Source organism: Triturus cristatus, chromosome 7, assembly GCF_964204655.1.
Source record: "Triturus cristatus chromosome 7, aTriCri1.1, whole genome shotgun sequence".
Lineage (NCBI taxonomy): Eukaryota > Metazoa > Chordata > Amphibia > Caudata > Salamandridae > Triturus > Triturus cristatus.
Genome location: NC_140590.1, coordinates 997,949,570 through 997,975,925, shown reverse-complemented (window position 1 = coordinate 997,975,925; position 26,356 = coordinate 997,949,570). Strand labels below are relative to the sequence as shown.

General features: G+C 43.2%; 1 protein-coding gene across 6 annotated transcripts in view; it reads left to right on the top strand.

Moving 5' to 3' along the window:
- The window catches only part of RAPGEF6 (Rap guanine nucleotide exchange factor 6), an 808,967-nt gene that overhangs the window by 725,282 nt on the left and 57,329 nt on the right, over positions 1–26,356 (top strand). For all 6 annotated transcript variants that reach the window (XM_085618031.1, XM_085618033.1, XM_085618030.1 and 3 more), the window contains 4 exons: positions 2,304–2,461; positions 11,752–11,992; positions 13,199–13,582; positions 25,923–26,134. In XM_085618031.1, coding sequence (XP_085474157.1) covers positions 2,304–2,461; positions 11,752–11,992; positions 13,199–13,582; positions 25,923–26,134 — 995 coding nt within the window. The remainder of the gene's footprint in view (positions 1–2,303; positions 2,462–11,751; positions 11,993–13,198; positions 13,583–25,922; positions 26,135–26,356) is intronic.

Genomic DNA, 26,356 nt, shown 5'->3' with positions numbered 1-26,356 from the left:
TTCTATAGTGTGTCTGTACAAGTTCAAAAGTGACCTCATTTGCAAACGTGGGGCTGTTATTTAGCTTTCTAATGGGGGCCACTTTGTTTTGGTGCCAGGGCGTATTTTACTAATTCTGAAATTGCTAGCACCTCCACTCCTGCTTCTTTTTACGTTCTCAAGCTGGCTCTTGGGAATGCTCCAAATCTCACCTGACTTGTGATTTTCTTCTAATTGTATCACAGCCTGTATCCACTGACCACTGTTTAAAGTCATCTTCAACTGCGTGTTTAACAAGCCGCCTGCAGTTCAGTAGAATCTGGAGGAGGCTCCTTTAAACTGTGAAAATCTTATAGAAAAATGTAAACAGCACTCTAAGAGAAGCTAGGCTGGGTGGTAATTCTGCCGTGGAGGTTTGCTGAAAGGCTCCTGCTATAGGTCAATTGTTTTTTGAGTGTGAAGCCCAAGCCAACATTGGTTCAGCCATTGCATTTTGGGCTCAGGAGGCTTAAGATGACTGGTTTCTGGTACGTTACTAAGGGTGAACAAAAATTCCTTATGGTGACTATATGTTGGATGTGAGCTGGAATCCTCCAGGAGCAAAACAGCCTTTACAACGTGGTCATTAGCAATGCAATACCTTTGCCATGCATATATTACCACACATATGCCTTTACCATGCATACCTTTATCACACACATTTTTACCACGCATTCCTTTACAACAAATATGTAAGCGTTTCTCTCTCACGCGCGCGCACACACACACACACACACACACACACACACACTCTCTCTCCCTCTTTTTCTCTCGCTCTCACTCTCTGGTAAGGGTATTTTAATGGTTTAGAAGTGGGTGAGGGTATTGGGTGGCAAGAATATGTTTAGGGTATAGGGTAGGTAAGGATATTTGGGTGGGTAGGGGTATTGGGTGGGAGGGGTGGGTAAAGATATGTGGATGGCAAGGGTATTTTTTAGGGTTTAGGGTGGGCAAGGGTATGTGGGTGGTAAGGATGATTTTAGGGTTTACGATAGGGAAAGGTATTTGGACGACAAGGGTATTTTGGGGGTTTAAGGTGGTTAAGGGAATATGGGTGGTAAGGATATGTTTAGGGTTTAGAGTGGTAAAGATATTTGGAAAGGGTATGTTTAGGATGGTGAGGGTATTTGGGTGGCAAGGTTATTTTTAGGGTTTAGGATGGGTGAGGGTACTTGGATGGCCAAGGGTATATATAGAATTTAGGGTTGGTTTAGTTTAGGGGTTGGGGATTGATAAGGTTATATATATATATATATATATATGTTTTATTTATATGTATTTGTATATATAGTTATATACACATACATATGTATGTGTTTATATATATATATATACACACACACATATATTAAAGCGTTTATACTTACCTGTGAAATACTTACATTTTCGTTGTAAAGGAATGCAAGATAAAGGCATGTGTGTGGCAATGGCATGTGTGGTTCTGTCATACATCCATCCCCGCGATGATAATGCGGGTCTAGGGTATATTTTACATACTTCTGGGAGAGGGTAAGTGTTCTGACACTTTGTCACATGGCTAATTGGTTATTTTAGATATGAATTACACAATGTGGGAGTGTGAGTTGGAGCATCTTTTTCCTTTGTAGTCATCAGCAGTTAGTTTACCGAAACAATGTCTCTTGATACAGCTTGCCAAAATATTTTCTGATGCAGACTTAGTATTAGCCACGCAGGTTTACAATGAGAGTCCTTTCTTTTCCCGATAGAGTTGCCCCAACTTTTGCAAAAAGCGACACAGGCTTTACTGGAGCCTATTTAATACCGATACTGAAGTTTTCCCTTTTAATTCCTTGCCCAGCAGTAACCTGTTGATTTCAAATGACGTCCTTCGCCTTTGCCCACTTCATTGATGGTTTTACACTGCTGCGGTGGCATGCCTTGAAGAGAACATAATGTGAAGCTTTTTTTCAATAAACCTGGGTATTGAATTGATTCTCATTCATTTGTCATGATACCGGGTTAAATGCAAGCTTTTGTTTAGTTCTTACAAGTCTGCTGACAAGGCGGCTAATGTGTTAGGCTAATGCTTTTTGGGCCGTTGTGCAGAACTATCAATGAATGTTGAATGTTTTCGGGCCACAGGGATTTCCTTGACTTCCAGTGAGCATACAAAGAAAGGATGTTACAATCTTGTTTTTCCAGAGGACATTTTGTTTCTTACAGTCTTGTTTTTTTCGTTGCTGGTTTTGAACCATCAGGTTCAGATAATTATGTTAAGTGTGTTTGTACATCCGACTGAGCTCACTCCTCATGATATCTTGCAGCGATGGCAGCGTTAGTCAGTCCCAGGACGACAGCATCGTTGGGACAAGGCAGTGCAGGCACAGCGTGGCCATCATGCCAATTCCTGGAACGCTCTCCTCCAGCAGCCCGGATCTCCTGCAGCCGACCACTAGCATGCTAGACTTTACCAACCCGACAGGTAAGCGGCACCTGACTGAATGCGGTTTGTCTCTGTACCTACTTTCTAAGATGCTTCTTTATTTAAACCTAAATTGATTAAAAAGTAAATAGAACATAGATGTTTGCAATGCTAGCTATTTGTGAAGATACTACGCCATCACGGTAATCTTCCTTCACAAGAATCATTTGTTCATACAAATCGAAGTGTAACTTTGGGTCGACTCTAAAGAAGTACTTTCAATGTTTAGTTAATCACTCTCTTCCACCCCATCAAAACTGAAAAAATGTTGCCTATAATTTAATTTTGCTGTGACATCACACAGCGACCCTGGGTAATTACTGTTAGAGTAGATGCCTTTGGTTGTTCTCAGAGTAGTGCTGCAAGCAATTAAGTTGTTTTGTTGATTTCTTGGACACACATATGTTTTGATCTGTGCTTTAGTAGTCAAACCGCATATCCTTGAAAACCAGATGGACATGGTTGTGGTGATGGGACGAGACAAAATCTACTCCTTTTAGTGAAATAGAACAGGTCTCTTGTTTTACCTTTTAGTTTAATCCCTTTAACAGCCATAATATATTATTATATATTAAAAAAAGGGAGAAATATTTTATGAATATACAACAAAGTTCGCTATATACCACCAAACATTTAGTAGTGCAAGTAACTCTTGTAGAACCACTTGAGTGGCCTCTTACCATCGTGTGGTACACTTGAGACAACGATACAGATGCTGCACACAGAATTCTTTTTTCTTTTCTTTAAATCGGGCAGCAATGAATACAGCAGGATTCAAATTGTACGTTTTTCCACACTGATTCACCGTGCCTGTCACTTGCCATCTGTAGTTCTAACGGGTGCTAGTTGAGCCTCTCACCTAACGCATAAAACTACATGAGTAAAAATGTTCCTAATGCAGTACATGCTGTCCATGCTCATATTTTTTGTTTGAGGCAAAATAATATTTTCATAATTTCAATATAGGCATCTCTAGGAAATTAAATTGGATGTAGGAGCAAGGTTTATGTGAATCTGTTTCAGGTGCTATGTAGTGGCTGGGTTATGACTCATTTGTGGAAAATGCGGTTTATCAAAATGCTCTGGCATAATTTTCAAAAACGAGCTCAATTGTCAGTACTGCGTAAGATATTTATCATGAACTGTTTTGCAAAGAACAAGACAAAACTAGCCAATTAAACGCCAAAGCCTTTAATTTGAGTCTATAACCCAGAAATATTAAGGGATTATAAAAAATACCCTTGGCGGTTGCATATTTACTTATCTATTAATTGCTAATGAAATTAAATGAGAATCCATATGTAATCACATCTTTTACAAATGTGCAATGTCGGCGGGATTAGAAAACACCCCCGGGTTTTATATCTAAATGAACAGTTATCTCGATGCACACTCTTTAGCATGTGGTCTAGTCCTGACCTATGTATTCTCTTTTTTCCATTGCCTGCAGGGATTGGCTTATATTGTAAGTATCTTGTTAATAAGGAATACTTTATGCTCTGTGCTAGTTGCTAACTTTGAATTTTTGCATTACCCTATCTCTGTGTGGAATGAGTCTTCCACTGGGTTCACTACTGCTCTTAAACGTGTGCCCAGGACTGGTATGTGGCTTCCTATTGGTTTTGTCACTCTTATATTTAATTAACAAGCTGTGATTTACCTGCCTTACCACAAAAAGAGTAAGTTTGTCATGCACTCTAAATAGACATTTTGTTTTCTAAAAATCTCAATCCTAAAATGACTTTCTTTGAGGCCTTCTGTTGTAGAACTGCCAAACACATAGAAGAGATCTGAACCTATATCATTCTTGTTTTACTCACTACCTTCCTGATTGGGTTTACAATCTTCACTGACTCCGCCCCCTTTGTTTCCTGTACATGCACTTTCAGAGAAACCCTTGAAATAAACAGATTACTTTTGGGTTTGTGATTTGCCACACCAGTGAGTAAATACATGAGTAATGAAACTCATTCCTAGACATGTTTCATTGTTGAGAGCCCACCCCAACGCGCTCTTGACTCATGACTCAAGCAGCCAAAGGCGGCAAATGCAATCATCGACTGTGACAAACATAAAAGTGTGTCTTACCACTCTCTGTGGGACGGGTCAGGGCAACCGACGAAATCACTCACTAAGGAGAGGGCAAGAAGTAAAACCGTACAGCAGCTTTATGAGTAAGAAGAGTACCACCTGTAAAAACGGTAGAAACAGTGTGTTTCCATTAGAAGCAGCATTGATTTTATGTGACATCTAGAGACTTTCTATCTACAAATTTGAGAATGTCAGGTCCTTCCCTTCTTCCAGTTCCTCTCAGTTTTCCCTGCTGAGTCTTTTCAAGGGTCCCTGTTTGTCCTGCAGAATGAGAATGCTTCTAAAATTTGTCAGTGTTTGGGGCCCTCCCCTCTCTGGTTGCAGAATCAAGTGAGAGCCCTGCCGCCAACTGAAGCACACGTTTAACACATGGTGCAGGACTCCTAATTGATTCTTTAAAATGCTGCCTGCGTCAGTCTTAGAACAGTTATTGACTCCCTCATCTTGGACCTGTATTTGTAATTTATCGAAGGAGCTGCACAGTAGTCGGCTGGTATTGCTGTATGACATGGCGGTGAATGACAGTCATATTACCCAGGAGTAACACAATTTGCAGCCCAGCTACTCCTATCGACCCCTTGACATTTATTTCTCTGTAAAATCCATATACATCACTGTTGCTCATACAGCGGCGTTGGTTCAGAGGCAGAAATGAATTTTATCTCCACTGTTGAGTGCTCACACACTCTGTGTGCATGCAGACAGTCAAAATGTTTTTGATTGATTTCGTCAAACATTATGTTCGAGGCATATGAGCTGCAGATTGTACACTTAGCATAGGTCGCCATCTGGTGTTGGGCCCGGATGTTTGCAGTTTGTTTTTCTTCTTGGACCGTCTTTGGAAGTCACGAGTTTGGTGACTCCTCCTTCGGTCCGTACTGCGCATGGGCTTCGGCTCCATCCTCAGATTGTTTTTTTCCGCCATCGGGCTCGGATGTGATACTTCGTACTCCGGCTTCGAACTTCTACGGTTCCAGCCTCGACGGAAAATCCTCGATTCTTCGAGTTCCTTCATCATCTTCATCTCTCGAAGCGGCACTTTTTCCATCCCGTACATCGACACCGGCCTTCGGGCCCTCCGCGACTCCGGTCCCGGCCGATGGAAAGGACTCCGTTTAAAAAGTGCCCAAAATGTGGGTCTAAATTTCCCCACACCGACCTCCATCAGGTGTGTAACCTTTGCCTCTCTCCGGAACACGAGGCTCGAGACTGCCCCGCCTGCAAGTCTTTTCGATCGAAGAAAACGATCCGAGATCGAAGGGCTCGACGCACCATGGCGCACTCATCCTCGACAGCTCCACCGGACATCTTCGGAGACGACGCCGAAGCTTCGGGGCAGACACACACCGAACTGGGAGAAGACATCGTCAGCGCTTCCGAGGCCGACGACTCCGACCTGGAGGACGTAACACCAGGACAGCGGGCCGTGAGTACAATGCCCCCTCCCAGCCCCGCACCGAAAACCAAAGAGACTCCGGTTACTCCCTCGCCTGCCGGCCTGGGCAAAACCAGAACCAAAGCCTCGATCACCCCACCTTCGGGCCCGGTGTCGAAGCACTCAAAGTCTCACGGCAGCTCGGGATCGAGCCAGCCGACGCCCGGTGCCGATAAACACCACTCTGCACCGAAGCCTGCAAAATCCAGCTCGACTCCGAAACCACCGGTGCCGAAGCCTGGACACTCGGCGCCGACCAAACACAAACAGAAATCGGTCGGCACCGACGCTCCGGCGCCGAAACAGCATTCGACGCCGAAACACACGGAGACCTCCAAAAAGCAGGGCGTACACAGAACATCGAAACCTCCGGTTCCGAAATCGCCGGTGCCGACAGACGACTCGGCGCCATTGGCTCTGTTTACACCAGACCCTTTACAAAAGACTTTGTCCAGAGATCCAAAGACTGGCCTTTTGACTGTGATTACTAAGAAGCGTCGCCTTGAGGCTCCGGCTCCTCCTCCTCCACCCAAAAAGAGGGACTCAGCTACTTCTCCCCTTAGAGTACCCTCCCCACTGCCACCCCCCCTCCCACCACCACCCCCTCCACCTTTACCTCACTACGATCCGGCCCCATCCCCAGATCCGGATGACGGGGACCCGGACAATGACCCAGGGGACGCCCCAATGGATCCCACTCCACCAGGGACCCCAGATCCATGGGAGGATTATAATAACCCTGATGTACCCAATGTACCTCAAGACGACCTATACCCATCAAGGCCGTCTCCTCCAGAGGACTCTTTAGGGTTTCACCATTTAGTGCAGAGAGCAGCACACTACCATGGGGTGGACATGCACACGGAACCAGTGGAAGAAGACTTCCTACTGGATACATTTGATTTACAAGATCGTTCCACTGCTATTTTACCCATGCTTAAGGGTGTCACCAAGCACGCTACAGAGGTATTCAAAGACCCTGTCAGAGCCAGAGTACTAAACCCTAGAATAGAGAAGAAGTACAAGGCGGCACCCACAGACCCTGCATACATCAAGGGCCCTGCTCCTCTAGATTCCCTAGTTGTCTCCACAGCTAGAAAGCGGGCTAACTCCCAATCCTCAGGAGATGCCCCACCACCAGACAAGGAATCTAAACTTCTGGACGCGTCTGGTAAACGCACCGCCTACCAGGCTGCAAACATGTGGCGCATTGCAAATACACAAGCACTGCTTGCGCGATATGATAGAGCACACTATGATGAATTAGAGGCTCTTATGCAGCACCTTCCAGAGAAATACAAACGCCAAGCTCATGACCTGATACAGGAGGGCAAACTAATCACAAACACCTCCATTAAGTGTGCCCTCGATGCAGCAGACACTGCTTCTAGAGCCATAAACACCAGTGTCCTGCTTCGCCGCCATGCCTGGCTCAGGATATCAGGGTTCAAGCCTGAGGTCCAGACATCAATACTTAATCACACCTTTGACCAGCAAACACTCTTTGGCCCAAAGGTAGACGAAGCGCTCGAAAAAATGAAGAAAGATACAGACACAGCGAAGTCTATGGGAGCGCTCCAGACCCAAGCCTCTAAGCGTTCCTTTCGACGCTCGTCCTTTCGTGGCACAGGTAGAGGCTCCTCCACCGATAATGCCTCTACCTCCTACAAATCCCCTCCTCAAAATACCTTTTCAAAGGGCAACCAAAGAGGTGGTTACAGAGGCAACAACAATAAGGGCAGGGGCAAAACCAACAATACCCGTTCTGCCACCCCACCCGCACAATGACTCCCCTTCGCTCCCCCCAGACCATTCCACTCCGGTCGGGGGCAGACTACAAGATTTTATCCACGTATGGGAGTCCATAACATCGGACAAATGGGTGACCCAAATCATTCGGTCAGGGTACTGCCTCGAGCTAACATCTACCCCACCCAATATCCCACCAAGGCACCGTCCAATGTCCCAAGAGCATTCCACACTGCTCAAACAAGAGGTACTCTCGCTCCTCCAGAAACACGCCATAGAGCAGGTACCCGGCAATCAACGAAATCTAGGGGTCTACTCCCTATATTTCTTAATCCCAAAGAAAGACGAGACCCTCAGACCCATTCTGGATCTCCGGCCTCTAAATGCCTACATACATTCAGACCACTTTCACATGGTCACCTTACAACAAGTCCTCCCACTCCTCTGCCAGGGAGACTTTCTCACAACACTGGATCTGAAAGACGCGTACTTTCACATTCCAATACACCCCTCTCACAGAAAATACCTCAGGTTCGTGGTGGACGGGCAACATTACCAATTCAAGGTTCTCCCCTTCGGGGTCACCACTGCACCACGGGTGTTTACCAAATGCCTAGCAGTAGTAGCAGCACACCTCAGACGTCAACATGTTCACGTCTTCCCTTACTTAGACGACTGGCTCATAAAAGCCGCGTCCTACCACCAATGCGTGCAACATACAAACAGCACCATCCAACTGCTTCATCAGCTAGGCTTCACGGTGAACTACCAAAAGTCCCACCTCATACCATCTCACACAAAGCAATATCTCGGGGCCACCATAGACACCTCAAAAGGTATTGCCTATCCAAACTCAGCCAGAATCACAAGCATTCTAGCCTTACGCAAAATATTCCTTCCTCAACACTCTCTACCAGCAAGAGTGTTTATGAAGCTCATAGGGATGATGGCGTCTTGCATCTTCATAGTGCCCCATGCAAGACTCCACATGCGTCCACTTCAGGAGTGCCTAGCACAACAGTGGAACCAGGCCCAGGGTCAGCTGACGGATCTGGTGTTGGTGGACGGCCGCACACATCACTCTCTGCAGTGGTGGAACACCACAAACCTTTCCAAGGGACGGCCGTTCCTGGACCCGGTTCCCCAAGTGACTCTAACAGCGGACGCATCGCTCTCCGGCTGGGGAGCGCACCTCTTACACCTCACAATGCAAGGTCTATGGACGCCACAGCAAAAAACGCTCCACATCAACCATCTGGAGCTTTTGGCGATCTTTCTAGCCCTAAAATCTTTCCAAAAGCAGATTTCAGGCAAAGCAGTCCTCATTCGCACAGACAACATGACTGCGATGTATTATATACAGAAACAGGGGGGGACACACTCTCCCCAGCTCTCCCGCTTAGCCCAGAGCATATGGAGATGGGCAATTCCCCAAAACATTTTTCTCCTGGCACAACATGTTCCAGGCGTACAAAACACCATAGCAGATCTGCTCAGCAGACAGACTCAACAACTACACGAATGGGAACTGCATCCACAAGTTCTTCACCCATTCTTCCGACAGTGGGGGCATCCTCAAATCGACCTCTTCGCCACCCACGAAAACAAAAAATGCCCAAGCTTCGCCGCCAGATACCCACACCCATTGTCCAAGGGCAATGCGATATGGATGAACTGGTCAGGCAGATTTGCATACGCCTTTCCACCTCTCCCACTAATTCCATTAGTGGTCAGGAAACTACAACAGCACTCCCTCACACTCATTCTGGTAGCTCCGACGTGGGCCAGACAGCCGTGGTACACCACGCTACTACAACTATCAGTGGTACCACATCAAAAACTGCACCTTTCCCCATGCCTCCTAACCCAGAACCATGGAGAAATCAGGCACCCGGACCCAGCTCAGCTCAACCTGGCGATCTGGCTCCTGAAATCTTAGAATTCGGGTACCTTAACCTTCCCCCTGATTGCATGAACATCATCATGGAAGCCAGACGTCCTACCACTAGAGCATGCTATGCCGCAAAGTGGAAAAGATTTGTAATGTACTGCCATAACAATACAATCAACCCTCTAGATGCATCCATACAATACAACACATCATATGCTATCTGCTCCATCTTCACAGGTGTAACCTGGCGTATTCATCCATACGCCTACACCTAGCAGCGATCGCTGCCTATCTACAAAACAGACAGCATTTGTCACTCTTCAGAGTGCCCGCTATTAAAGCCTTCATGGAAGGCCTTAAACGAGTAATTCCTCCCAGGGCACCACCCTCCCCTGTATGGAATCTAAATTTGGTCCTTACACGACTAATGGGTCCGCCCTTCGAACCAATGCACAAATGTGAGCTACAATTTCTCACCTGGAAAACAGCTTTCCTTGTAGCTATCACTTCCCTTAGAAGGGTTGGTGAAATACAAGCGTTCACCATACAGGAACCTTACATACAAATGCATCACAGCAAGGTCATACTTCGAACTAATCCGAAGTTCCTGCCCAAAGTCATTACCCCCTTCCACCTCAATCAATCAGTGGAATTACCTGTCTTCTTTTCGCAACCCCAATCTGTTGCGGAAAGGGCCTTACACACACTAGATGTGAAAAGAGCGTTGCTATATTACATACAAAGAACGCAACCCTTCAGGAAGACCAAACAGTTGTTCGTTTCCTTTTCTCCACCACATAAAGGCAACCCCATCTCAAAATCAGGGATAGCTAGGTGGATTGTAAAATGCATACAAATTTGCTATCAGAAGGCAAAGAGAACATTATCTGTTCCCCCTAAAGCCCACTCTACAAGAAAGTTAGGGGCTTCTATGGCTTTTCTAGGGAATATACCCTTAGATGACATATGCAAGGCAGCCACATGGTCTACACCGCACACATTCACAAAACACTACTGTGTAGATGTGCATTCCCAGCAGCAAGCTAGGGTGGGCCAGGCTGTACTAAAAACACTCTTTCAAACAGCTGCAACGGATACCGGTGGTCGCCGCTAAGGTTGGGTACTGCTATATAATCTATGCTAAGTGTACAATCTGCAGCTCATATGCCTCGAACGGAATATGCTACTTACCAGTATGCATCTGTTCTTGGCATGTAGAGCTGCAGAGTTGTACACGCCCACCCGCCTCCCCGGCTACCTGTATCCGTTCCAGTCCATCTTATTTAGATACAACACACATGGGTTTCTCACTGTTATTACTACGCTCCATCATTTCCCTGTTGGCGAAAAACAATCTGAGGATGGAGCCGAAGCCCATGCGCAGTACGGACCGAAGGAGGAGTCACCAAACTCGTGACTTCCAAAGACGGTCCAAGAAGAAAAACAAACTGCAAACATCCGGGCCCAACACCAGATGGCGACCTATGCTAAGTGTACAACTCTGCAGCTCTACATGCCAAGAACAGATGCATACTGGTAAGTAGCATATTCCTTTTGTCTGCACAAAACGTTTACATTGTTTTACCAGTTTGGTGAGCTGAGGATAGTTCCCTTGCCTTTCCTGCTCACCTTAAACCAACCCACCTGCCATGTGTGCACACTCCCACACATACGCTCTCTCGCGCTCTGTAATTGTGTGGAAGGTCAGTGATTTGGAATGATTGCACAATTGCACCATGAGGTGTCAAAGCTCGGTTTTGTCAAACACATCAGTAGCGTTAGGATCCTGTTATTGATCCCATGAGTCTGTGCTGGAAATCTAATCCAAGAAAAACTCTTTTATGGAAATAGAAAAAAATCAAAGCTTCTCTACATTGTCAGTGACCATTCTACCGTGTGACAGGGAACAAATTGGATCCTAATAAGTTATCCTATTATTTTACTGCAGTATTTGTGCAGATCTGGTCCTGAGGGGTAGCTGAGCATTGTCCATAGCAACAAAAATATGCGAGCTCACAGAGGCATATGGGAACTTTTAGATAGCCAAGGAAAAGTGTGAGCCCTAGCAACCAGATTTTGTTTTGATGCAACTATGGAGGATAATTTAATTTTTTTCTGTCCTAGACATCCCAGATCAAGTCATTCGAGTTTTCAAAGCCGATCAACAAAGTTGCTACATCATCATCAGCAAAGACACTACTGCTAAAGAAGTTGTGACCCATGCCTTGCACGAATTCGGTTTGACAGGAACTCCCGAAACATATTCTCTTTGTGAAGTTTCTGTCAGTCCAGAGTGTGTCATCAAGCAAAGGAGGCTTCCAGATCAGTTCTCCAAGCTGGCTGACAGGATCCAGCTCAATGGGAGGTAAATGTGCTATCTTCTCTTCGAACTCCATCTGGTCCCTCTCTTGCCAAAACATCTTTTCTTGGTCGCCCGGGGCCTGCTCTCTGGGCATTACCAATGGACATCTAGTTTGCAGATGAGAACATGCTGGACAATGGCAGCATTGTGTGTTTAGAGCAAAACGAGACTGGTTCCGGTGATTGGGGTACTTTTAAATGAGGTGCACCATTCAGTTGGGCATGCCTTGTATGGCTCTTTTACATGCCCTATATTGTTAATTGCAGCTTTGTTTATTATACTGACCTAATGTGTAAATTGTAGTGGTTGCTTGGTTGGTTAATTGTTCAAATGCAAAGTCCATGCTCCTATTTCTATGTTGCTATTTCCAAATAAGCGTATCATATAGTCATACCTTTGGGAATAGAAATTGTCTCCAGAAACGCATTCATAAACATGTCTTTAAGGAAGCGAATCACATTGTAAAGTGACATATTTGGACCCCTACTTTTACCTTTTTTGTACATTACTGTTATAGATGTTTCCTCATTTTCTCTCCATTAAGAAAGTACTAGAAATATAAAAAAGGAACTTTTTCGTACTCACTCTCTAAACTCACTTATTTCTTTTAAGGGCTGTGCGCACTCAATTAAATTGTGGCAGCCCTGGAATAGTGAATTAGTTAAATTGAATAAATGGCAACAAGAACTCTTTCTGAAATATTTTAATGACCATGTATTAGGTAAATGGGAGGATAAGTCAGTCGCTTTTTGTTTTGGATAGGTTTGTAATTTGCCCCTAATACATCAACAGTGTCCTCTCTGACGTACAGGTGACAGAAAAATCCAGCTCCACATTCTGCCTAAATTCTTATTGTAGGCGCTGTGTGTTGTATTCTAGCCTCTAGGGTGTTTATGCCTTTCGACGATCTGCATCCAGTGTGTAAAAAATAGGTGACATACTTTGAAAAGAGTTGTAAAGGCCTTGAGAAATGTTCTTAGTAATTCCAACCAAATAAAAAGAGAAAAGGTCTTGCTACAATTGCACTGGTAAATATTGCACCCCTTTGAAATGTAAATTTAAAACTAGGTAAGATACTAGTGAGATTTCTTTACGGCTCCACAATTTTTGCATAATTCCCAGTGTGTAAAATGTTAATGCAAGGATATTTGTGTTTCATGCCCAAGAACTCAATAATTGATGTTAATTCATGTTTTTTTCTTCTTCAAGGTATTACCTGAAAAATAACATGGAAACTGAGACCTTGTGTTCTGATGAGGATGCCCAGGAGCTGCTTCGAGAGAGTCAGATCTCTCTTCTCCAGCTGAGTACCATCGAGGTCGCTACCCAGCTCTCAATGAGAGATTTTGACCTTTTCCGCAACATCGAGCCCACAGAGTATATCGATGACCTATACAAAAGGGACTCAAAAACTGGCAATGCACGCCTAAAGCAATTTGAGGAAGTCATTAACCAGGAGACCTTCTGGGTGGCCACGGAGATCCTGAGGGAGCACAACCAGCTGAAAAGGATGAAGATTGTGAAACATTTTATCAAAATATCCCTTCACTGCCGAGAGTGCAAGAATTTCAACTCCATGTTTGCCGTCATAAGGTAAGACTAGAGTCTTTTGCAAGCCTACACTTTGTAGGTCCGGAGCAGGTGTATCGTGCTACTGCCAATGCCCACACATCTTTAGTGTCTCGTAAACGTTAACCGCAAGCCCCTTGTGCCAAGTTTCTTCTGCGTCCAAGGAAATTAAATATTCTCATTGCTGTAGTTTAGAATTTGAGCAAGAATTCTTCCCTGAATGCACACATGGATTAATTAAATGGATTTTATTTAACGGGTGACAAAGGACAGATCAGTCATGCAATGTTTTTTGTGACTCTTTTATTTTATTAGATATGTAATATTGGGCAGGGTCTTTAGCAGCCACACCAGGATTTATGTAGATCTATAAAAAGTACATTGTGCAATAATGACCCCCCCCCCCCACCTGCCAACATCTATGCTATTTTGGAAAATCTGGCGTTTCTAAATCTCAAAAGACTGATCAAGGTTATCGACTCGAGTAATACTAAAACGTAATTTGCGAAGTACAGTCCAAAAAAACCAAGACGTGTTTAATTACTTCTACACAGCATGTACCCTACAGCAATCCTGCCTTGAACCGATGCACCAAAGGACCTGTATTTTGATTTTGAAACTGGACTGGTCATTTAATTTGACAGACCGGACTATTAATAAAATACATTTATTAAGAAAATGGCGCCAGTGTACTGTACTTCTAGATATACAGAACAGAAGATGTCCTTTCTGACAGCAGTAAGGTTGTAGCAGAACATTGTTTGCTCAGCTACGAGATGGGAATGGGAGCAGCGACTGAAGTAGGATGAAAAAAGTGGTGGTCATCAAAAGGGGTGTGCCCTGTCTAGTTATAGAAGAGACTTAAACACATAAGCTAAATTTATATGAATCCCATAGTGTGCCAACCGACCGATATTTTAGTTTCTCTTTGAGCTTTTTATTATTGCATCCAGATATCATAACTCAAAAACAGACATACTCCAAAACCATCCAGGACTGTTGGTTTTGTCAGTGGCTGTATGTGTGCGCTCTGCCGAGAGGCCAAGGATTGGATGGCCATGTATTCTAAACACCTTTGTGACCCTCTGACAGGCACTGTGAGAAACTCTCACTGCCTTTAGCCTCAACTTCAGAGCTCTAAATCGTGGTCTGTTCTAAACACCGAAGGTGACTCATCTTAAAGTATGCACTATACAAGAGTAATTTGCTACACGATAAAACAAACAAAACACATCTTGGGAATAGCTAACACTCTAATGAAGTAAACCATGTGAAATATAAATGGGAGCTATATCGCTGGCATGCATTACCTGAACATTTATTAATTGTTCAGAAATCGTTAGTATTTTTCCTTGTAAGGTTAAGGACAGGAATTTAGGGCCCAAAGGGACCTTTTCAAAGTCCGTTCTGAAACACTACCAGGTCTGAGACCAGGAGGGATCCTTCCCACATAAAGCCCTGTGGATGGGAGTGAAGGGAAAGCATGGGACTGGATTTGAACTAATGTAGCACTGTTTCCATGGCAGCAAATAACGATGGCTTCATAAAAGTCTTGCAGTAGTGTAAAGACTTACTCCATCAGGCAATGTTGTTTTCTTTTCTATATTCCTGGCCAGAATAAGAACAGCTTTTTTCCATTACTTGTTTTATTGTTCTTCTTTGTAAACATTATCGAAAAATGAAGCAAATATTGTATTCTGTAATCAAGTGATGACATAAAATAAAAAGTCACATTTGTCTGAAATTGTGCTTGTTTCTCTAATGGCTGTTGGCCCAGGGCCCTGTTTGACTGAAGCTGTGTCTCTGGCCTTGACCACAGTGGAGAGAACCATTGACTACATTCAAGTAGTGCAGCATCATAAGAAGGTACATCGCATTGGGTGCTTGGCAGCAAATTACCAGAGCACATGTGAGCTGGTTAGGGTAGACTGATAGTCCCTTTCCTCGGTGCATAGATGGTGGGGAAGGAAAGGCACCCAGTAGAGATACCCATGGCCATGAGTTTTGAAGTTGGTGAGACACGTATTCGTGGATCCTACTCCCTGTGTGTGTGTGTGTGTGTGTGTGTGTGTGTGTGATTGGGTAGTTACACTTAGGTTGAATGAATGGATCTAGATCTAAGATTGCAACAGTCTCTACACTGAGTAATGTGTACTTCTAGGTTAAGTGACGTGCTCTGGCAGGGAGAAACCAGGTTGAGGAGCCCACCTAGGCTTTTAACATGAATCCTTTATCTCCAGCCTAGAAAGAGTTTGGGCATGAACCAGTTGCTGATTCCCCTTTGTCTATCATGTTAACAGGAGACAGGCATGAACTGCTCGAAGGGTTTTTGTCAGTAGAACTTACCTGTGACTGAATTTGAGATGATCGGCCTGCCATGCCATAGTTCAGTGTACGAGCACAGGGAATATACTCCTGGTCAGCCGTGTCAGAGTTGATAAGCAATGTATTGTGGCCTGCTCATGCAGCTTCTAAAGACCTTATATTAAATCAAGAGGAGGGAGAAAGAAGGGATGGTGATCCATTCAGCTTCCTTGCATTAATACTCACTATCAAAAGGGAAAGGATCACTTGACCTGAGTAACCAGGGTTTGCAACGTTTGTGTATTTTCTCAATAAAAAACGTTTATTCACGTACACAGGTCGTAAGACGGTATATCTTGGTTCTCCGCCCTGTTTTTTAAAAACGTGACCGCATCATCATTGGGTTTCTATTTAGTCGTATGCTTCCTCCATCCGGAGGTGAAACACTGGTTATTGCAGTAGTGATCAACGAAAAAGGAGGTGAGAGTGCTCTGGTGAAGTGAATTTATAAATGTGGTGCTAAAAACTCGTATACCTAGATAGTATTTTTAATCAGTCTAGGTTTGATATTGTTTAAAAACAGTGTTGTGCGTAGGAAGACATGTTTTTTAAAAAACAGGGCAGGGAACCAAGATATATACCGCCTTACGACCTGTGTACGTGAATGAGGGTTTTTTATTGAGAAAATACACGAACGTTGCAAACCCTGGTTACTCAGGTCAAGTGATCCATTCCCTTTTGATAGTGAGCTTCTAAAGACGTGTCATCGCTGCTCCAAGGGCTATTTTGAAATTCCCAAGTAGATCTTTTTAACCTATCAGTGGTTTGATGAAATCCTTGTATCATGGAACATAGCTACCAGAAGCTCTCCTATGATTGCCATTGTTCTCCCATCCACATTTATCCTCTCGTCCCTTGACAGTGATTTCAGTAAACTGGCTGTCTCTCTACCTGAATCAAGTCTGTGGACTGCTCTAAATGTATTGGAGGTCCTGACTCTTTCTGGTGTTTGTGCTGCTTTTATGCTATGGTTTGATTAACAAATGTATCGAGCACGTAATTGCCCTAGAGCGTCTTTGCGCTGGCGTAGTCCTGAGTCCATCAAAAATCAAGAAAAGCACAAAGGGTTCTAAAAAAGCTGAAAACAGCTAGGTTTTCAATTGTTTACGAGAGTAAAGAAAAGTGGCCTAACTTTTCAGATTCAGGGGTCATTTATTCCAGAGCTCACAGGTGAAATGAACAAAGCTCAGGCCTCTCCAGGATGATCTCTTGATTCTGATGCTAAAAGAGGTGCATCAAATTCTAAATCTGAATGTGGATCATTAAATGCAGGGAACAGAGAATAAATGTTTGCTGCAAATCGTTGGCTAGCACTATCCATCCAGGTCACATCTAATTGAGATCGCAAGTGTGTCTTAATCATTAGTTTTAACTCTCTAATTTGTGTTGCTGATTTGACTATATCACCCTATCGCTTAGGAAGGGAATCCATTTACTCGGCCTGCTCTTAGAAAATGAGCCTGGGTTACCATGCAAAGCTGCTGTTGTCGCGCTGTGCTGGTGGCGTTTATAGCATTGTAGAATCATTCTCCCTCCAATTCAAGCTTGAGAAAAAAATTATCGCTATCTTTGTGCAGTTTCTCTCTTTTAGGCCAAAAATCATCTTCCGCAGCAGACACCAGGGCTGTTTAGTGAAAATGAGTTTCTGGCCAGCAGTTTTTTCTCACCCTAGCTAAAGTATTGTTTCTGTGAAAGCTTACCTTTAAACCGAGATTGCGGTGTAAGTGGCCCCTCACGTTTCCATCTCTTTGACACCATGGTTTAATGGATAATAGACCCCTTCCTCTTTAGTAAATTGTCCTTTCAAACAGGAGGACAATAAACAAGAGAAGATTTGAATGTATTTGTGCCCTTGATTTAAGGAAATAATGCTCGTTTATGCGTTGCCATTTTTTTGTGAACATCAAAGAGATGAATATTCAGCACAATCGGTATCTAATTGTTTTCATTATTCTAAAATGATTGAAAATGCGCATTTCGTCCGTTTGCTGCTTTATTACTGTCAAAGAAAAAAGAGTCGCAATTTATACTGATTGATGTACAGTCATTTCCCATGCTGTCCTATTTAGTGGTGTAAATAGGGACTCGATAGTTTTTGCAAATAACATTATTACTTTGGAAACAGGATGTCATTAGAAGTTTTGATAGAGTTAAAAAACGTGTTTCCTAGCTTCTTACGTTTTAGTATGCCCATTATCTGAGCACAGTAGTGAATGGTGTTACCGCGCTCCTGCTATTTAAGTAATTTTAAGAACTGTCTGGTTCGGGAATGGGGTGGCTACCTGCTCTAATGGTCGTCTTACCTGGATACTTCATGTGTTCAGCATATTCTCCCCAAAATCTCAAATTCTGAACTTATTCTTCGGAATAATTCACTATATTGTGTCAGCATCCTATGAATGAAGGACATGTTCTGACTACAGGGTGGACAAAAAAGCAGTAATGTTGGCCTGCATGGTAAAGCCAGACGATTGAGCTCTTCTTTCTCCTTTTCTTGTGGAACAACGGCACTAAGGCAAATACGCATCTAAGATGCGCATCTGAGGCATCTCTTCCCTATCTACCAAATCCACTAAGGTAGGTATTGCAACTAGTGATAACATTTAGTCAGCCAACAAAAATAAGTACAAAAGAGGACCACTGAGCTATGGTCCTCAGATGCACAATGCAGAGTTTTGCTTGAGGAGTTGATATTCCGTATTCATGAAAGATAGCTTGACAGATCAGATCATGGTAAAATTGGATAATGTCGTAAATATATATTTGTTGATCTGTTCATCAGTTTTTTTATACAATCGTCATGCAGATCTAAAACAGCCAATAACAGTTTACTAGCTCATGGAAAATTCAAGTATAATTCCACCTCTGATTTTATTTATACTTGTTTTAATTTTATTCATTGTGTAAATCAGATAATTGGAGATTGCATTACTCATCGTTTTCTTCTGAGGAATATCTCATTGTGGCCAGCTTCATATAGCAGCTTTAATAAAAATGGTAATTTTGTCTTTCATTACTGCTGCTTCTTTCAAGGGGGCGGGGGCGTGAGCTCTTGAATGTGAGATGAGTATTTTCATTAACCGCAGTCTCCTCGGTGATAGCTTAGACGTTGTGTTACTGTAGGCACCATTTTACTCATAATGTTGTTTCTAATCCTAACACTCATTTGGTATATGGTACTATGCATGGGCAGGTTTAAATTACCCCCTCACATAGCACTATCTCCTGTATGGTGTAACCACGTACACTAGATGCATTTTAAAATTATTCCACTAATACACTTATAATAGTTTGCTGTCTTATTTCATTTTATTGTATGTCTAGTTCTCTTGAACCAGTGTGACACATTCATCCGCATTGAAGTGTACAGTAAAATTAATCATTCCAATGATTAGTCACAAACTTTTCCACAAAAATGTAAAGTTATGGTATGCAGAGAAATACTCGGAGAATGTTTCGTTTTGACTCTCTCTTACAGATTTTCTGAAACAGTTTATAAATATTTTTCAAAGAACTAGAAGGGGGGGGCACCACGTCTAGAGATCCGATGCTAAGTATCGCATGCTTTGTAAGGAGCTCTGGTGTTAAAGATCCATCTCTGAAGTGCGACCTATTTTACGGGATGTCTAGGGCTCTGCTAGACCCTATTTGGGGGAACTGGACACCACCTTATTGTGGGACACAAAACCACATTGTCCAGTTGCGCCTATCCAACAAATAAGTTATGGCATGTATATTTGTATAGCGTGCTAATCACCCTTCAGGCTAGCCTGGTGCTTTGCAGGTGGATCGGCAGCTGTCTCCTTGGTATGAATATTTAAAAAGCCAGGCCTTCAGCTTCTTGCAGAACGTGAGAAGTGAAGAGGAGGCCCTGATGTGGTGTGGAAGTTCGTTCCGCACCTTGAGGAATGTGTAGGTGAAGGCGCAGCCTGCAGCAGTCTCTTGTGGATTGAGGTTACATGTGCGAGTGAGAATCCACTGATCGGCGGTGCTTGGGAGGTAGGTGGAAGTTTACGGGGGTTTTGAGGTAGGTAGGGCCAGTGTTGTATAGTGCTTTGTGTGTGTGTACTTTGAACTGGATGTATTTGTGTATGGGGAGCCAGTAAAGTTTTCTGAGATGTGGTGTTATATGGGTGCTACAAGGTAGGTTGATGATATGGCCTGCTGCGGTGTTTGGATGGTTTGGAGCCTGTTCAGGAGCTTCTTAGTTATTCCTGTGTAGAGTGAGTTGCCATAGTCAAGTCTGCTGGTAATTGGGACCTGTGTAACCGTTTATGTTGAACGGCAGCTATTTGAAGATATTTTGCAGCATGCTCAGGATGTGGATGTCACTGCATTTACTTGGGCTTTCATGTCGAGCTTGTTGTCCAGGATGATCCCAAGATTTCTGGTGTGGGACTGAGGAGTGTTGGCCACCAGGTGGAGTCCCAAACTGAGGCTTTCCATCTGAAGAGCACCAATTAAGTTGTGTCTGTGTTGACTTTGAAACAGTTGCTTCCGTGGTCATGCAGATGGCGAAGTTGGTTTTCATTGTGGGGGTCTTGTCTGACAGGGATAGTGTCATTTGTGCGTCGTCTGTGTAAGAAAGTATGTTGATGTTGTGTGATCTGATGAAGTCTGCCTCCGTAGTCATGTAGATGTTGAAAAGTGTTGAATTGAGGGAAGATCCTTGAGGGTCTTGCTATATCAGGTTCTTGTCCTCAGACTTGTAGGTTAGCAGGTTGACTTTGTTCTTCCTGTGAGGAAAGAGCAGATCCAGTTGAGCAAGGGTCTTTGGATGCCTGTTTCATGTAGTCCTCTGATCGGAGTGGGAGACAGTATCAAGGTCGCTGAGAGGTCAAGCAGTATGAGCGCTGCTATATTGCTACAGTTGAAGATCAACCTGGTGTCATCTGTAGCTGCGATAATGGCAGTCTCAGTTCTGTGATTGGCCAGCAACCTGATTGTGTGGTATCTAGGAGCTGTTTTTTTTTAGGTAATGAGCGAGTTGCTTGCTGATGGCTTTCTCCATGATCTCGGATGGGTAGGGTGGAAGGGTGATGGGACGTTAGTTTGCTACGTGAGTGGGGCTTGTCAAAAGTTTTTTTAGAAGGGCATTGACCATCACGTGTTTCCAGGCATCTAGAAATGCCTTGGAGGTGATGAGTTGTTCAGGGTGCGGGTGAGGACTTCGCTGATAGGAGAGTTGCTCATTATGTAGATGTGGTGGGGGCAGGGGTCTATTGGAAACCCTGAGTCGATGATTTTAATGATATCTGGCTGTTTCTTCTGAGATTAATGTTTCCCAAGAAGTCCAAGTTTTTCATGATTGTTTGTGGATAGCCTCGTGGTGAAAGTTCAGGGGTTCAGTTGGGGGTCGAAGTTGTTATGGATGGCTTAGATTTTGTTGCAGAAGTCTGAGAGGTTGTCACTTAGTAGTTGTGAGGGGGTAATCCTCTCCATGGTGGAAGCTGGTGCGGTAAAGTCTTTGATTCCGAAGGCTTTTTGCTCCTATTTGAAATGTTGTCTATGCTCTTTGCTAGGGGGCCGCCTTCTTGATAGCTTTGATTTGTTCGTGGTAGGGTTTCATGACTGCTCTGTAAGTCTCTTTGTTGTTTTCATGGTGACTCCGTCTCCATTTTCTTTCCAGTTGTTTGCAGTGTTGTTTTGTTGCACGGGGTTCCTTTAGTGTACCATCTGGCCTGCTTTTGTGTCCTCCTCTCTGTGTTGTGTTTACGAGGTGCCAGGGAGTCGTGCACATTGGGATCCATTTGTCAAGATTTTTGATGTCGGTGTTGAGATAATCAGTAGGGTCTGGATTTCGATGCAAGGTGTCAAGCTAATTGGATTCCAAAATGCTTCTCTGGCTATGTGTGGTCTAACATGTGGTGGTGGGTTTCGTTTGTCGGGAGATAATGATTTGGAATTGGATGGTGGTGTGGTAGGTCCATGTGAGAGGCTTAGTTTCAGTGATTTCAATGTCGGAAGGTGGTGAAGATGGGGTTGAGTTTGTGTCCGGCAGAGTGTGTGGGTCCGATGACGTTATCAATCCTAGGTTCCCCAGACTCTTGAGTACTGCGTGATGTTAGTGTTGATTCTGTCTTCCAGGTGGAATTTTAAATTGCCTAGTAGGATGTAGTTGTTGGAGTTGATGGCGAGGGGGCTTACGAAGTCAGCATTGTTGTCTGTAAAAGTGTATCGTAGCCCTAGTGTTCGGTATACGGGGTTCCAAGTAGGGTGTAAGTTGCTGAGGGTCGTAGCTTGATATCTAGATGCTCCATGTAGGAGGTTGAGATCTCTGTGGGTGTAGTGCAGTTGAAGGATTCTTGGAATACTATCGCAATTCTTCCTGGTTTGTGTTAGCGGTCCTGAGGTGCGAGCTAGTATCTTGTTGGTATAGCTGTGGGGATGTCTTGTGCCCACTCGTTGGTCAACCATGTTTCTGTAAGGAAGAGTATGTCCCAGAATTCTGTGGCATGTTTGTTGAGTGAGCAGGTGTTAAGGAGCATGCATGATAGTATGTCATGGGGTGCGTGTCTGTAAATGGGTGTGGGAGGAGTGTTGTGCGTGGATGTGGGTAGTGTAGGCATGGTGGATGCAGTCTGTTATGCCAGGCAGCAGCAAAAGCTCCCTCTGTTGTGTGGTGCAGTGCAGCAGCATCGGACGGTTGGGCGGGCCAGGTTCAGTAACCACAGAAGTTCTACGGAGTAATGTGGGGATGGAAGGACCAGTGTTCATGGTACTGGGTGCGGTCCAGGCCCAGACAGGCTTGCTTTTGGTGCTCCTTTACCGCACTTGCTGTTTGCGTCCGCACTGCTGCCACATTTAAGTAGGTCCTGGTAGGGAGAAGGAGTGCAAGGGGCAGTTGGCAGCACTTCCTAGGAGTGCAGGAAGAATCAGGTAAAGAGTGGGAGGTGAAGCAAAGGGTGATAGGTGGAAAATGGGCAACAAGAAATGGTGATAGATAGTGTACAAACTTGGGAGAAACTTGCCCACAATCTGATAACAACCTTGCTCTGCTTTACCAATTTATATTAGCTGTCCATCAAAGGATAATTTTGGGATTAACCTAATTTTGGCAATATTATCCACTGGCAAAAAGGTAATCCCTATGAACCACATTTTCATTGGAAAGCAGAAGTACTTAAGCACATCTTTTATTTCGGCAGTTTCTTCACCTGAATGTCTAAGTGTTTGTCTTTGCGCTAACTAATACCAAAACCTTTTCATATCCACCTACATCAAGACAATTTTTATACATTTTGCCTTGCTGGTTTAGAGAGTGAAATTCCAACTTGAGCCCCATCTTGTTTGAAGAGTTTAGAGCATGAACCAAAGGAAAAACGTTTTAAAACAAATCCAAAGTCCAGAGCACGATAACATCGGTCCTATTAGGTTGGATACTAGATTTGACTTGAGGCTAGTGGCTTTCATGCAGGTGCTTGAGATTTGACTTTTAGAGCAATCATGTGTTTCCAGAGAGAGTGCTCATTAGGTCTGGAATAAAGAGAACTTTAACTGGCTTGCAACGTCATGTTGGAATGATAAAAATATATACTTATAATTATACATAAACATATGATGGTACCTGGTGCGGTTGGCGTACTTTTGGTTTATCAACAATGCTACAGCGAGACTGGTACTTCAACTCCCTCATCAAAGCTCCATCACAGAGGGTTAGTGGGAGCTCCATTGGTTACCAGTTGGTAAATGGATTATTTTCAAAGTTTTGTGTAAAGGGCCTATTTTCAAACGTCCCAAATTACTCTTCCATTTTTTTGTTCTCTACCAGCCACCGAGAATATTGAGATCTGCCTGTAAAAATCTTTTAGCTATTCTGAAGTTCAGGTTAAAACTGCCCTTGGGGAGATCTATATCTGTTCTCGTGGCAACGGCCTGGAACAAACTTCAACTCACTCTAAAGCAAGCTACAAACTTTTCAACTTTCAAAAAGCTGCTGAAAACATGGCTCTTCACTCTATCTTAAGTGTTTATTTTCTGGAGGGACAGATTTCTTTCTTTTGTTTCAGTGTTGTTAGCGTCGGAGGTGGTTTTTGATCTTTACAAAGGCCAAGTTCATTTATTAATTTCTTACTTCTGAGGATGCTTGATGGCCAGTCGTGCACATTATTTGAGTACATTTTAACTAAGGCTGTCAACTCCTCCTTCACTTCCCTGATCTGTGCTGTTGTCTTTCATCCACCCAAGAAATGTCTCACAATCTTTCAATCTGATCTATTAAATTTTGTGCAACATGCTCTAATGCAGTCTTAGTTATCATCTTAGGTCACATTAGTGAACATATTGGTAGACTATCCAACAAAGGCTTATTGTCGGAACCTAATCAAGGATATGGACTCCTCAGCTCTTTTCAGATGCCCAAAGAACCAACACCTAATGGTTTCCACAACCTTGACCTCTGGATATTTTCAGTACCACAGCCCCAGTTCCTCAAAATCCGATAGCTGCTTGGTCAAACCACTTCCTAATAAAAGGCTCTATACTCCATGTCTTTACAAAGTGTGTCAATCAATGGACTAAAAGGAAAAAGAGACCTCCTTACTACCCAGCAATGGGGTGAGAAATTCAGAAGAACAAGTTTTGTGTTTAGATCCTGAGATTTCATCCTAATCAACCTGTGAAATCCAAGAAGATGGTAAAGAATTATTTCGAATGACCTACGTAGAATTTCTCACCCCATTACTGGGTAGTAAGGAGGTCTCTTTTTCCTTTTTTTCTTCTCTGGGGTGATATGAAAATTCACGTGTTCTCTATAGCTCACTTATGGGTTTCTTTTAAATCCCTTATTCACTTCTTTGAGGGAGCCCCCCTCTCCCTTCCTTTTCTTGAGACATGCATGAACCAGCAATAAAAAAGAAACAAATAACAAAAGTCGTTCTAAAGTGACTTTTAAGCACATCAATATTTCCCCATATCTCATATGAATTGCATTTGTATTTGCAGAGAACCCCCCTTTGCATAGAAACAAAGATTTGTTTTTATTGGTCCTGAGGAAGGTGATACCATAGAGTATTTCACCGAAACGTACATAGACCAGCTACAACACATCTGGAAAATAAATCTTTCAAGGATCATCTGAAACAAAAAAAGGACAAAATACAAATTGATGTTATATCGGTTATAGCCGATCTTGGGAATTCACCAAATAGATGTATCCCATATGATCTTTCCAGTTGTGTATTTTATCGCTTTATAAAAAGTTTTTTCTTTTTTGTGTGGTATGTTTGTTATGATGTATGAATAGTATGTGAGGTGAGAATGTAGAATTTATGGTGTTATTTTGGGGGTTTCTCATTTGTCCAATAACTGTGTGTATAATGTCCACATCAATGATTGTATGTATATAAATGTTTTATGATTAATTGTATATCAAAAGAGAAAATACAGAAAAGATAAACATGAAAAACTGATATTTTTTGATAAATAAGAAAACACAAGACGAAAAGAACTTTTTTGTAGACAATGAGTTGTTTCTGATTATGGGGAATTATTGAAGCACTTATATAAATAGTTTTTTCGTGAGTACTTACCGGTGACAAAAGAGTGATAGGTCGGATAAGAGGCTGAAACCTTGTATAAAAATAATAGGTTCAATAGCATCAAGAAATATCCAAAAACTCACTTCGAAAAGATTGAATGGAGTTTAAGTTCCACTTCCAATAATATAAAATGAACTGCTTGAAAGTGTTAAAGGTATTTAGTCAGATGAAGCAGGTATGGTGGGAGAAATGTGGCTTCCAAGCAAGCTTTCAGTGCATTTATTTATGGAGATATAGGCGAGATTTTAAATTTGTTTGCAATGTATGACTTTAGAATACAGCTTTCTATCGACTAAAAGAACAAGTAACTTATTTTACTCGAGCCTACACAATTTGCTGGCTCTTTTGTCTATTTGTTTTAATGGTTAAAAGATTCATTTTAAGGTATTTGCATTTACTTTAGCAATAGTGATAATACTAAGATGTGTGTGGTGTTGACTGAATCTCCGTGTTTTTTGCAGTGGGTTAAATCTGGCACCCGTGGCACGACTGAGAGGCACCTGGGAGAAATTGCCAAGCAAATACGAAAAGCTGCTCCGGGATCTGCAGGATCTTTTTGACCCATCGAGGAACATGGCCAAGTACCGCAACATCCTTAGCAGTCAGAGCATGCAGCCTCCCATAATCCCACTCTTCCCCGTTGTCAAAAAGGATATTACATTTCTTCATGAAGGTATCCCAGACATGGAAAAATACAGCACGCGCGTGAGGCAATGAGTGTCGCCTAATCATTTGTCTTGCTTTCACACTGCGGAGAAGCAGGGATGAGCAATAGGGGTTGCAGGCTTAATGAGAACATGGTGCACTCTTTTTTCGATAAATTTGTTGCACAGAATAGATTTGAAATGTCCCTGGGCCTCAACAATCATGCAAATTCGGCAAAAAATTGAATTGA